The sequence below is a fragment of the Dama dama genome, chromosome 21 (assembly GCF_033118175.1).
Source record: "Dama dama isolate Ldn47 chromosome 21, ASM3311817v1, whole genome shotgun sequence".
NCBI lineage: Eukaryota > Metazoa > Chordata > Mammalia > Artiodactyla > Cervidae > Dama > Dama dama.
Window position 1 is genome coordinate 30,194,413 of NC_083701.1, and position 14,689 is coordinate 30,209,101.

General features: G+C 42.7%; 1 protein-coding gene across 9 annotated transcripts in view; it reads right to left on the reverse strand.

Moving 5' to 3' along the window:
- PDE7A (phosphodiesterase 7A) overlaps positions 1 to 13,931 on the reverse strand; it is a 110,883-nt gene extending 96,952 nt beyond the window's left edge. For 3 of the 9 annotated variants that reach the window (XM_061123393.1, XM_061123394.1, XM_061123392.1), the window contains exons 1-2: positions 13,497 to 13,931; positions 12,497 to 12,616 (exon numbers count right to left, since the gene is read on the reverse strand). In XM_061123393.1, the coding sequence (XP_060979376.1) occupies positions 12,497 to 12,616; positions 13,497 to 13,610 (234 nt within the window). In that variant the 5' untranslated portion in view covers positions 13,611 to 13,931. Of the gene's footprint in view, positions 1 to 12,496; positions 12,649 to 12,758; positions 13,242 to 13,331 lie in introns of those variants that run through there. The other 6 variants (XM_061123398.1, XM_061123395.1, XM_061123396.1 and 3 more) reach the window with 6 other exon arrangements.
- Between the last annotated feature and the right edge of the window lie 758 nt (positions 13,932 to 14,689).

The window sequence follows — 14,689 nt, forward strand, 5'->3', positions numbered from 1 at the left end:
AGGGCTGTGCTCCTCTGAATAAATGAAGGCGCGAGGGAGGAACCCTCCCATGCCCTGCAGTGGTTCCCCACGCGGCCCGGCCAGCACTGGAGTTCCTGGCCTGTAGCTGCCATCAGTCCCGTCTCTGCTTCTCTTTATGGTTTGCCTTCTTGTGTTTCAGAGGCTCTCTGGGTCCTTGCCTCTTCTTAGACTCCAGTCTGCCCTAACCCATATGACCTCAACTTGACTGCATTTACAAAGATCCTCATTCCAAACAAGGTCATGTTCTGAGTTTCCACATAGACGTGAATTTCTGGTGGACTCTATTCAACCCATCACACCTTTCAACACTGCAATGGACTGCCTTAAAAAGCGGTAGTCTTCTCATTCCAAAAGTGCTCAAGCAAAAATGCAGTAGCCAAAATCAGGGTGTTCAACTGAAGAGACGGCCACAGTGCCCAGCATGTCCTTAAGCCCGTGTTCCAGTTACTCATCTGGACGCAGGGGGGCTAACTCGCCCAGACTCCTCTCACTTTGACGTTCTATGAACCCAGGTCATAAATATCATAGCAGAAAGCTTACCTTCTCAGCTCTGAAATGGGCAAAATATTTTTTGTAGACTATCTGCCTCCAAACTCACTCCATTTTTCCATTAACAATGTAGTGCATTCCTCCACACATCAAACCACCACTATAATTCCATTTTAATAAACCGTTTTTGAATACCTACTGTATGCCAGTAACTCATTTCTGACCAACCTATCAACATAATAAATTATTAGCTCGTGTATTCCTACAGAGAACAGTAAAATACAGCAACAAGGTACTGTGGTGAAACACAGTCAACAGTGGCTGACACACGGGGTCACACACACATGTACTGAGGAGCACCCAGGCATGGGGAGTTTCAAGGGAATCGATTTTTAGGTGCTCAGCTTCCAAATGTACAACGTTTTAGAACCATTCTACTGACACTTTTCATTTACCTCCTCTCCCCTTTCATCTCTCCTCTTCTATCAGACGTAACTCAACACTTCCTAAAACTTTCTGTGGAGCTGGGGCCTGACAACAGCTGAGGAGCCCAAAGGAGAGTCTAAAGCATTCATGTTGAAAAAGTTAATCACTTTCTGGACTGTGTATCAATTTTTTTTTTTTTTTTTCAAGTCAAGGGTCACCAGCTCCTACTATCATGAAAATGGAAAGAGGATCAAGTCCATTTGCTAAATCTATAAACGAGACTTCTCAATACTTCCACTATTAAAGTAAGAAAGAAGAATATCAATGGAGAACCTCATCTTTTCTAATAATATTTATAAATAGATAAAATCTATTAATAAGATGATTAAAATAAAATGCATGTCCCATTAAATTTTTACTATTTAATACTTATAAATTTTAAAACTCACGTTATTTTGAATGTCTACTGGCTATCATTGTATTGAAAACTCAAGCCAAAATAAATTTGACACAGCCTTACAGACACAGAAAATTTCAAATGTTTTACAACTGTTTTTGCATAGAACTCAGAAGAAATGGTGACACTGCTAAAATATTTTCTATTTCCATCTGTTAAATTAATGAATGAATTTACTTTTGTTGTAGAAAAGTATACTGTAACTGATAATTATTCTTTTATACTTGAAAGCATTTTAAGGATAAGCAGGATCAAATAGAAATGAGCTCAAAGAGAAAAATAAGGAATATAAAAATTCTGACTTGAAATTAAGAGCTTGTTCATACCGTGGTTCAAGTAATATACCAAAATCTATATCATTTGCAAATACTGATACAAATCTATATCATTTACAAATACTTATCAATACAAAGAAAAGTTCTAGATGAATAAGAAGGGAGTCAGTCTTTTATCTGTTTTTTCAAGTTTTTCAAAGGGATTTGAGCAAAAAAATGTTTGAAAACCCTTGTGGTAGAAGTCTAAATATGTCATTAGTCTTAACCTTCATCCTAAGATACTGCCTATTGGACATCCTCACCTGGATGGCTCCCCAAAAACTTGAACTAGACATATTTAATGTGAACATAAAATGCACTCTACCATCCTTGCCCAGTCCTCCACACACATACACAAAACAGGAAAAGAAGAAAAACAAAATCTGCCTCTTCTTTTGTATTTGTGTTACTAGCCTCATGATCTAACTACCTGGTCTCTCAAATTTAAAAGGTGCAGAGTTTTTGTTTGTTTGTTTTTAACCTCTCAAATCAAACCAGTTCCTAGGATCTAACTCCTCCTAACTTTCTATTCCTTCCACCACTACCACTGCTCAAAATCTCTTCACAGGCTGTTATCAAATAGCTCTTCTTTAAAACAATAACTATTAAAAAAAAAAAAAAAAAAAACTATACTTAAACGTACTTCCCAACACCTCCCATGGAGAGTGAAACCTCTTTATCATTACCAGAGCTACATATCTATCAACCACGCAACTGAGTTACCAAAGAATCACAGAATCATGAAGTTGGCAGGAACCAGAAAAGTTAAACCCCTACACAAGAACTTCATCCAAGTATCTTTCGGGAATTTATAATCTCACGAGGCAGTGTTCATGAGGTTTTCTTCTCTGGACATCTCAATCACAGATCCAGCCCAAATACAACTTATTTAAATTTTTCTAGGATTAAGAGATTTGTATGATGCAGGGAGTTCAAACCTGCTCTGTGATGACCTGCTCTGTGATGATGGGCTGGGACGGGCAGGAGGTGGGAGGGAGGCTCCAGAGGGAGGGGACATAAACACACCTATGGCTGATACCTGGTGATGTGTGACAAAAACCACACAACACTGTACGGCAACTATCCTTCAATTAAAAATAAATTTAAAAAATGGAGATTCATGCTAAAAGAACATGTACAATTACATAAACTGCTAAACCAAAAGTTAAATTACTTATAATTTCACCATCCGGAGATAGCTTCAATTAGCATTTTGGGATATATACTGGCTCCACCCCCCCTCCCCCACCCTCTTTTGCAAGCATGCAACTGTGTGAATGTTTATGCTTTGTGATCTATTTTTTTTTCATTTATTTTTATTAGTTGGAGGCTAATTACTTTACAATAAACAAATTAAAAAAAAACACTGAGGTTTTGTTTGCTAGCTTAATATTGCTATAAGCTATTTTTCATGCAATTCTTCCAAGTATTTAAGTAGTACATAATACAGAAATAATAGGAAATACTAAAATTTATTTAGCCATTTGTAAACTGTACTGTATATACTTTAAATTCAATGCATTTTAGTAGTCACACAATGTAAAAAATATCATATACTCACAAGAAGAAATACTATAATTCAACCAATTATAAATTAGGTTTTTAATTTTTCATTGATAAATACATGATGAAAATCCCTGAGGATCATTAACCTTTATCTAAATTTCTGGTTATTTGCTCAGTACAGATTCCCAAAGGGAAATTATCAGGCAAAAGTATTAATTTTATTCAATTGTCAAATTACTTTTCAGAAAACTTAAAAATGATTTAGACTCTTACTAGCAGCTTGCATGAGTACAATCTTCAAGCTATACACTTGCTTTTTAAAAAGTTGTCAATGTGAAAACAAAAATCAGTATCATTCTTTTAACATTAAATATGGACTTCCCTGGTGGCTCAGACGGTAAAGTGTCTGTCTACAATGCGGGAGACCTGGGTTCGATCCCTGGGCCGGGAAGATTCCCTGGAGAAGGAAATGGCAACCCACTCCAGTACTCTTGCCTAGAAAATCCCATGGACGAAGGAGCTTGGTGCCCATGGGGTCGCAAAGAGCCAACTTCACATACATACATGGTTAAATATAAGAGCTCCCTCTCTATTTCTATTGTTTCTACCTATTGGTCCTTATCTACCCTCTGAGATAACACCTTTTTTTTTCCCATATAGTAAGAGGAAGTAGAAGATAATGCATGGGCTTTAAAGGGTCAGAATGACCCAGAGGTGAACTCTTTTCCAATACGTGGTAGTGTTGTCTTGGACTAGACACAACTTAAAGCTTGGGTCTCCTCCTATATATTAGCAACTGACCTCACAAAGGAAGGAAAAGGCACTGCAATTGAGAACATACAACCAAAGCAAAACCTAAATTTATCCTTTTCTTCTCATTCACATGGCAGTCCTTCAAATACTAGAAGACAGCAATGCTCCATCACATCTCAACAGCCCCTACCCATCTCCATTCCCACCCCTCCTGACTTCAATCCTGAGTCTTCCTCTCCAGACTGTCTTCCACTTCCCCCATCACATATCAAACAGTACAGCTTCAAATCACCTCACCACCCTAGTCACTGTCTTCATAGTATGACTTGGCTAAATCTTGTCCCCCTAGAACATGGCGCCTAGGACAAAATATTCCAGATATGATTTGAGAAGACCATAGTGAAGGTTATCATTTCAAATAATTGTCTCAAATTACCAAATGTTTTCTTTATCCAGATCCGTGAGTCAACAAAATCTATAACCCATAAACCTAGAAGTCTAACTATATTCCACTCACCTTCACCAATGAGGCAGACCAGTTTGAAAGTAAGACTCTGGAATGTGAAAGGCTCTTCTCCAACATCTTGCCTGATGCTTTAGGCAAAGCAAGTGCAAGTACTAAACTCAGTTTACGTGCTCCTTGGTAAAAATGGGATTTAACGTCTCTAAGCTCAGTTTTTACTCACTCCTCAGTAAAAATGGGAGTACTGCCAATTATCTCATAAAGTAATCTTTTATAAAGATTAAAAACATCAGTTACAGTATCTGGCATGTAGGAGGTACTCAATAAGTGAAAACAAATAATTATAATTAATATTAAAGAGAGATTACTGCCTCTTTACTGAGTGCTGTTTGCCGAGTACTTTACATGGTCCTGAGCCAGAGTTTGGTCTACTCAAAACTCCAAGAAATAGAGTAGATTTGGCCTGTATTCAGTCATCTGATTAACAATTTTTCTTTCCCAAACTATGCCCTCCCTGCCTTTGTCCTTGCCTTCTCCCTCTAGCCATCTTCTGAAAACGAAGCGCCAATCCCTACCAGCAGGTGGAGGCATGGAGCAAGAACCCTAAATTCCCACTCAAAATTAGAAGCAGGAGAGACTCATGTCCATCACAGGATCAGTGGCGTAGGTCTCTTCAGAAGGTTTCCTGCCAGCAGCCAAAATGAAGCCCTGCATGCTTAGAAGGTTCATCTACAAATATAATTTTCATTCCTTTCCCCATATACTGATCACACGAACATTTACACCTGAATGCAACCATATAAAAGTATCATTTATGATTAATCTTTTGAAAGATGTATTTGTCAACAATGTAAAAATTTACCTTAATTTCAGGCAAGAACAGGCCATTTCAATGTGGAAGAGAACACTCAATTTTCTCGCAATTCAAATTATAAAATATGAACAATCTGTAGCCATAATAAAATAGGTTTTGAATTTTTTTTTTAATTAGAAGAATAAAAATTGTTGAAGTTTTCTGGAGTGGTCAAAGGGAATGTAAGAAGGTCCAGAAAACTCTGACTAAAGATACTGAGTGAAAAAAAGATAATGGGTCAAAAGATTTCTAACAAAATTAGTAAAAAAAAAAAAAAGATTTCTAACAAAATTAGAAAGATTTTACAGAAACACAGCAAATGTGATACACAGTCTATAGTACAGACAAAAAAAATTTAATTCATTAAGAGTATCTGCATGCAATGAGGGTTCTTTATCATCTAAAATTTCCTAGGATCTCTATAACTATTAATGATCCTAGACAAAAATTGAGTCAAGCTAAACTTTGTCTATTTCCCTTTCTTCAGCTCTCCTCTTTGAGCTTGTCTCTGTATCCATCCTCAGAAAAGAATTCAATTCTCTAAAACTGCTCTAACCCTTTTTGCAAAGAATGAAGGGAAGGAGGGAGGGAGGAGGAAAGGAAGTGTTAGCAGAAGTCTTATCAAACTGCTTCAAAAAGAATGGATGATACACACCCCTCCCTGTTTCCACCTAAAGTGAGTCCCCTAATCTTCCTAACTCCTGTAAAGGGCTTAATATTTTACCTCAAGCAGGGCTTCCATGTTTAAAAAAGAATTTTTGAGTATACAGTATATACAACTGACACTAGGCAACACAACAAAGCCACAAAATCTGGAAAAAGGTCTAAAACCTCTCAGTTCACATCCCACAGACGACACATGCTCCTGATAACAACGTAGAAACCAGCAATTTCAACACCCTAATCCTCAACCAAAACTACAGTCCAAATACACTATAAATTTACATTAATAGTATGTGTGAGCATGTATCTGTAGTATGAATATACATATACACACATATGTTTACTTTGAAGTAAAAGCCCAAACATGGGAGTACTGAATTTAAATCAAATTATGAACCCTTTCTGCAAACAGAACAATGAAACCAAGGTTCCTACCAAAGGAGTGTCTTGGCAGTGGGCAGGGAAGAAGGTCTCAGAAACAGAATCACTCCCTGGTTCACCACTGGCTGCACGACCTCCCTTCCCCCTCCACCACCCTCCCCACTGGCTTCTGAACACAGGCTTGTGAAGAGCCTTGCAGCTGTGCTAACATCTGAGCAGTGCACCTTTACCAACTATTAGGTAGGTAACAGCAGCGGTAAATAAGCACAGGATATGCAAAGGAGGGACTTTATTTTGGGGGCTCCAAAATCACTGCAGATGGTGACTGCAGCCATGAAATTAAAAGATGTTTCCTCCTTGGAAGAAAAGCTATGACCAACCTGCTACTGCTGCCAAGTCACTTCAGTCGTGTCCGACTCTTAGTGACCCCATGGACTGCAGCCTACCAGGCTCCTCCGTCCATGGGATTTTCCAGGCAAGAGCGCTGGAGTGGGGTGCCACTGCCTTCTCCGATGACCAACCCAGACAGCATATTAAAAAGCAGAGATAGTACTTTGCCAACAAAGGTCCATCTAGTCAAAGTTATGGTTTTCCCAGTAGTCATGTATGGATGTGAGGGCTGGACTATAAAGAAAGTTGAGCACCCAAGAATTCATGCTTTTGGAACTGCGGTGTTCGAGAAGAGTCTTGAGAGTCCCTCAGACTGCAAGGAGATCCAAGCAGTCCATCCTAAAGGAGATCAGTCCTGTATATGCACTGGAAGGACTGATGCTGAAGCTCCAATACTTTGGCCAGTTTGAAGAACTGACTCATTGGAAAAGACCCTAATGCTGGGAAAGATAGAAGGTGAGAGGAGAAGGGGACGATGGAGGATGAGATGGTTGGATGGCATCACCGACTTGATGGACATGAGTCTGAGCAAGCTCCGGGAGCTGGTGACGGACAGGGAAGCCTGGTGTGCTGCAGTCTATGGGGTCACAAAGAGTCGGACACGACTGAGTGACTGAACTGAACTGAAGCAAAGGAAATGTCACAAAAGAGGAGATGCAAATGTACAAAAACATATCAGAAAGTGTACTCTTGCTTACTGCAAGTGAAAACAAACTTAGAGTACCACAGCACATCTGCTGAAGCAGTAAAGCATTTATATAAGTGTTTATAAAATATTTAAAATGTTTATCTAACATATAGTATAACGATTGCATACTATACAACTGGAAAGAGATATGCTCATTCATCTTTGAACCATAAAAGTGAAGATTCGAGAAAGTCAAAAAGCTTTCCTACCTCCTGACCCAATCAAGTGATTTCACTCTGAAGACTTGATCAAATTTGCATGAAGGTATTAAATGAAGTTTTGCAGATAACAGCAACAGCCCGAAAAGAGCTCTTACATTCAGCATCCAGAGAATGAGCTACTGACAGATCAACACCACATCACCACTAACCACCATTAACTACAACTACACACCACGTCCGCCAATGCCTGAGCCACTAGCCATATGCAGCTATTTAAACAAAACTCAACTGAAAATTCAATCCCACAGTCAAACCTAGCCACATTTCAAGTGCTCATCACATGGCTGTGTGTGTGTGTGCCCAGCTGCTCAGTCATGTCCAATCCTTCGTGCTCCCATGGACTATAACCCGCCAGGCTCCTCTGTCCATGGCATTTTCCAGGCCAGAATACTGGAGTGGGTTGCCATTTCCTTCTCCAGGGGATAGTCTCGGCACAGGGATCAAACCCACACCTCCTGCCTTGGCAAGTTGATTCTTTACCAACAGCACCACCTGGGAAGCCCTGATATATGACTAGTGACTATTAGATACTACAGAGAACATTTCCATCATCACAAAAACTTCTTCTGATAGTCTATTAATCTACTTAGCTGCCTGTGTGCTGTCTCTCCTCCTCCCTTACAAGCACCCATTTACCTAGAAACATCTTCTTAACCTTAGCCTAAGGCTTAAACTACCAAGTGAGGCTTACCTTCTTGTAGTCTCATGACACCTTGACAGTGTCACTACAACAAATATATCACATATAACCATACCATTTTCCTCACCAAAATCCTGTAAGCTTCTTCAAGGAGGAATCAACTGTTTTCCAAGGGGCTCTGAACTGTCCTGGCACACACAGGACTCTGATAATCTTTCCTACACTAAGAACACTGCTAAGGATGACAGATATGCACACTATGACTACAAGTTAAAAATGTTTATGAATAAGGACGGCAAGACTTCAGAAAGAAAAACTTGGTTAGGCTGGCAGGCTCACAAATGATTTTTTTTTTTTAACTAATTCTTTGCATTTTCTCAGTACCTAACACATTCACAGAAGGTGTTCAGTAAATATTTGTGGAATAGTTTCTGGGTTAAACAACCAAAAAAAAAGATACCAATAATGAACCCTATGGCAAAGGATGCACGCCTGGGTGATGTGCAGAGGTAGGTGATGTGCAGAGGTAGGTTCAGCAGTGTAACAAATGTTCCAACTGTAACAAATGTTAAAATATCCCACAGGTGAGAGATATTGATAACAGGGGAATGGTACATGGGAAATCTCTCCATATTCTACTCAATTGTGCTGTGAACATAGAACTGCTCTAAAAAAATTAAGCCTATAAAAAAGATACAGATGCTAAATTAGCAATCAAATTTAGCTTATTACAGTGCTAAAAGCATATGTTTGCACACTAGATCCCCAAATTTTGTTCAATAATAATACATACCATAGATTTATGATCATTAAAAAAAAATTAAACCTCAGATTTCTCACCCAAATAAGATTTGTTTCCAGTGCATAGGAAATCTGACTGAAATAATCCCATGTGTGGTGTTTTGGCATGCTACCAATATACTAACCCAACTTCCACACTTAATAAGCACCTACCTACGAAAAGCACTGTGGCCACAGTGGTGGACAAGATAATTTCTGTTCTCACGTTTTTGTTTTCCAAATAACAAAGGTGTTCTGCGAGAGAAATGTTTAAATTCATCTAACAACAATACATATCCCCAAAATAACCAAAAAAAAAACTATTATCCTTATTTTTCAAATAATTTAAAAATCTCTCATTATCAACCATTTGAGAAAGTAGTACGTGACCTGTTTTAAAACAAAAAATTAATGCTTCATTTATTCACTTGGCATCCTTGGGAGAGCTGGTGCTCCACATAAATGAACTTTCCAGATAACACATGCTTGCCCATTTAAGCACCAACACACAACGGAGGTTTTGTTTGTTTTAAACAGTATCAATCTTTCAACTTTTAAAAACAGATTCTATTAAGTACTATTTTGACTAAAATCAAAAACATGATTGTGCTGCAGACACTCAAGATGCCAAACTTTTTAAAAGCTGCTGGTTTTGAAGAGTGTTTCTTGCAGTCCTGAGCTTCTGGTGCATCAGTTGTCAACTTCTGCTGCTCTCAGTGTAAACCTGACTCCAGAAGCCTCCAATCCCCCTGCAAATGTGCCATTACTTGGAAAAGGAGTTTGTCAGAACTCAGAGGATCTCCTTTGGCTGCTGAGTCTTCTGATTTCCTGAATCTGTTAAAAAGTCTACACTTACAAACTCCAAAGCAAGTTTTGGATAAATGAGATACTGCTAGACCGGGATCAAAGACTTTATGTTGATTTCCTATTTTCAACTGAGGCTCAGTCAGTGATAACTTCATAAGCCATTCACTCATTCAGCCAGTACTTACTAAGTCCCTACTATGAACTGGGCTCCAATATTAAAGTAAAAATTGAAAAATGAAAAGATTGCTAGCTGTGAACATATTTTAAAATAGAAGTACTCTAAAATAAATGACTTCTATTTAGTACCCAAGGAGGAAAAAAACAAAACCAGGTTTCCTTAAGTCTTTTCAAAGAGACTACAAAACCACCTAAACTTTTTATAATTCCTGTAGCTCTAGACTTAGAAACTCAAGATTCAAGGGTAAACGAGGCTTTTGATTTAACCAAATATTTACTTTAGGAGCTCTGAATAAGATTCCAAGATTTGTCTCTTTTTCAGTCTATTACAAATTCCCATTGGCCCCAAACAAATCACTATGATGTATGTTTTAGTATTAAATAATTATTTAAAAATTTGAAAATGATAAAACATACCCACTCAGCACCATGGTAAGTTTAATGTCATTTTAATGACATCGCTAAGTTGAACACTCAGGAAAACCAGAAGTTTCTATACACATCACTTTGGAGTACAAACAATTTTTTTTTTTTTAAGTTTTAAGAGTAAGTATAATCATCTTCCCGAATGATTCAGAAGGTAAAACAATCTGCGTGCAGTCCAAGAGAAACAGGTTGGATCCTGCGTTGGGAAGATCCCCCTGGAAAAGGAAAATGGCAACCCACTCCAGTATTGTTGCCTGGAGAATCCTATGAACAGAGGAGCCTGGCAGACTATAATCCGAAGGGTGCCTGAGAGACGACTGAGCGACTAAGCATGGCATGGCATTACAGTGTGACTATCCAATATTTGCTTTATCTTCCACAATCAATTTTAAAATTCCATTACCCATTTATACCTAAAGCTAGGAACTGAGTTAAGAAGGAATGGGCCTTAAAATTGGTCTCTGAGGATTAATTAAGGCATCAGGTAAAACCCCTGGCATCAGCCTTACTTGTATTAATTCCCTTGGAATCTCCGATATCATTCATTTTCTCCTTGGGGAGCACAACTAACCTTATTCACCTTTTATAATTTTACAGGTGATAACTGACTGCCTTCATTATAACATTTAGACTGAACCGGAAATGAATATTAGTCATGCGCTGCTGATATGAGAAAGGGAAAAAAGTTACTACCATTAAAAACCTTTTTAATCCATTAGTATCTTTTCAATTTTAAATTTGGAACCTGAAAATGCTTGAAGCAGTACTTTAAGGGCAGATCATGGACCTAACTTTGAAAGTTACTACATAACAGTATTTTAAAATGTCACAGTAATCTTTATAAGTTGACTCTGACCTCATTAGCATACTACTTTGTCCCGTGAAAGAAGTCTGATTTTAAATAAAAACAATTCAGAGAAATCCAAATATAGGCTTCTGCTCTCTCTCTCCAAACTATTTAGGCAAAGAAGCAAATGACGAATATTTACCGGACACACCTACTCTAAGAAATCTCTGTTGGGTGCTATCCACTGTACCAGTAAAAACAAAAAGAAATACAGACCGGGCTCAAGTTATTTACAATATACCTGGGGTGGGGGGGAGATATGCTCCCATAAAAGAAGCTAATACTAGTCAACAGGAAAAATAAACATATGTGACAAAATGTGATCATGAACATGTAACGTTCTGGCAGCAGAAATGGACGGCACTCAGTTCAAATGTAAACAAAATTCTTTTGTACTCCCTATTTTAAATCTGGCAATCAAAATCTGCCAGAAATAAGAGGCTGTGCCAACAGAATCAAAAAACCGAAATTCTCAGGAGCAACTGGTACTGGACCATTCAAAACAAAGTCTTCCTGTGAGTACTCCATCAGTAGTTTTTCTCTTAATAATCTTCTTATCAAATTAAAAACAAAACTGATTCCTGGCTATCAACTTTCCGGAAACCGAAGCTTTGAGGAGGCACTCTGAATACTTGTTTCTCTGACCTCACTCAGGGTCCATCCACAGAATCGAATGAGTAGGGAGACGAGCAACCGAGAATCGGCCTATTGTTCGGAGAACTGCAGGACCATCCCAGCACCGCGGGGCGCGCGGGAGGCGCAAACCCAGCACAGGTGTGTAGGGGTGAGGGGTGGCCAGGTGTGCCCAGGACCACAAGTAAGGAAGAGAGAGGCCCAACTTCCAGACTGAGACGTCGAGAAAAGGAAGACGACTTAAGTCATTCCAGACCCTTAAGCCGCTGAGCACAGAGTGGGGCGCGCCTGGGGAGGGTACGAAGGGGCTCCCAGAGCCCACCCGGCTCCAGCCTTGAGCAGGCCGGGGTGGGGGGTGGGGTGAGGCTTGAGTCCCGAGGATCAAAGAAAAGCCTCCCGAATGGAGGGGGTCAGCCTAGACATCCCGAAACAACGGGCAGTGCTGGTCGTGGGGGTGAACGGCGAGGACTGAGGAGTAGGGGTCGCGGAGGTGAAGCCAGGTGGAAGGAGAGAAACAAAAGAGCAGCCCCCAAGTGTGGGGCCCCCGGCGGCGGCGTTTACCTGGGAGAGCTGCCGGGGATTGGGGCAGCCGAAGAGCGCGGAGCTGGAACTGAAGCTGATGGCTCCTCGGCGGCTGAGGACGTGCTGGGGGACCGGCCTGTCCAGCGGCAGCACCGGCAGCTGGTAACATACTTCCATTGAATACGCCCGCCCTGCCCCCGCGCGGCGCCCGCCCTGCCGCGGCCGCCGGCCCCTGCGCTGGGAAGGGGCCGCGGCTCGGGGGCGCCGGGCCGAGGCAGGGGCAGGGCGGGCGGGCGCCGACCCCGGGCCGGGAAGCCGCGCTCACGCCTCCCCCACCCCAACACTCCGCCTGGGCCGCCGGCGGGAAGGCGCTGCGGCGGCCGCGGCAACAGTTAACGAAGACCAGCGCGCGCCCGGCTCCCGGGGTGCAAGCGAGGGCAGCACCCGCCAAGTCGGAGGGGGAACCCCGGCGTCCCCAGGCTGTTCGGCCCAGAGGAGAGGGTCCGGGGCGGGGGGTGGGGGGGCAGCGGAGCAGGAGCGAAGCAAAAACAGAGCAAAGCGGTGCAAAAACACACAGCTGGAGCCAGCAGCGAGACCCAGCGCGCGCGGGGCTTGGATGCAGGCACCAGCTCCGGCCGCGGTCCTGCCCCCTCCCCTCCCCTCCCCCGGAGCCTGACTTCACTCCGCCGCCGGCGCGAGCCCGGCGTAATTCACACTTTGCAGCCGCGGACCCTGCGCCAACCACGGCCGCCGCCACCGTGACGTCACGACGCCGCGCCGCAGGCCCCGCGCCGCCGCAGCGCCCAGGGAGCCGGGCTAGCGGTGGTGGGGTTGAGCCGCCCTCCCCCGGGGCCGTACCTCGGGGCTCACTCACCGTTCCCTCCCGCTGCCCTCCTCCCCGACCCATCCTCGTCCTGCAACACGCCACCGCCCCGGTCAAGGCGCGTGCGCACGAGGCCCCACCGTGTGGGGACATTCCCCCTGATCGCTAAACTCTGGTGTTGGGGCGCTCTGAGGGTGTGGGGTGGGCTCTGCCTACGCGGGAGGCGCCATTCCGGCCTTTTCGCTTCGGAAACCCCAAGCACGCGGCCCAGTCGCAGCGCTCAGCCCTGACCGCCGGGTCACCGCCGTGTTTCCCTCCTTGAATTCCCATCCTTGGGCTTCGTTGGGAACCGCTGCGGCAGTGACGTCGGCGGGCCGCGCGGGCCCCGGACTCCCCTCTACGTCACTGTCAGCACCCCGGGAGGGTCGGGGTCGAGCGCTCCCCTGGCAGGTGCGGGCCCCGGGGCCGTCCCGGGTGGAGGGGCGGAGAGCAGAGCCCAGTAAAGCGGGCGTGAGGAGGGGGCGAGGGTTTGGAGGGAAAACACCCGAGACTGAGAAAGAAGAAGTGAGAGTATGCATTGGAAAAAATGAGAAGAATGAAAATGAGAAGACAAAGGGGGAAAAGAGACTGCCCGCCCTTTACCAAATGTGTTTGTTTCTTGGCTTCGATTTTTAGAAGGCAGGAGGAAGAAAACTCTTGACCTGAGTTGTAGACTGCAGGTTTATTTTGTCACGTTTCTCCCCAAACCATGAAAGCTTTTCAGCTTCAACCCTTTGTTTCAAGTGCATTCCAGCCTCTGGGACATCAGCCTAAACCAGCTCTCCCCGGTTGGCAAAATTGCTTGGGCTCTGCTCTCAGGGGACCCACCCTTCCACTTACGTGCTATGACCAGCCACTGGCAAGGTGGCAGGTCTTTGAACATACTGGATAGCCCGTTCGGATGAGATCAGATATCATACGCTCATGATTTCATAAATCAACAGAAGTCTGCAAAACCTTTTATCTTTCTACGGCATCTGTTTCTTTCGTATCACTTAAAACTTTCTACCATCTTTGCGGGTGTTTTTCAACTTGTCTGCTTTCTACTATTAAAAAGACATCACTTCCACTGTGGTTTCATGGATTTTTTTTTTTTTTTTTTTTTTTTTTTGTCTTCACTAAGTGGAAGCTTCCCTTTAGCACAACTTTTACTAACCGATGTCCTTGGATTTATGGATAGGAGCCAGATGAAAGTTCAAGTAACGCTTTATTGGGCCTCATGATACTGCACCAGGGAGTGAAAACTAGCAACAGATCTTGCTAGCTCCCTGGGTGAGAGAGGCTCCATGAGCCTGTCCCTTAAATGGAGTAAGGGTAGGGGTCCTGAGGTCATGCTGGAGAGGTGGCCTAGGTAGTCTACCCAGCCCTTT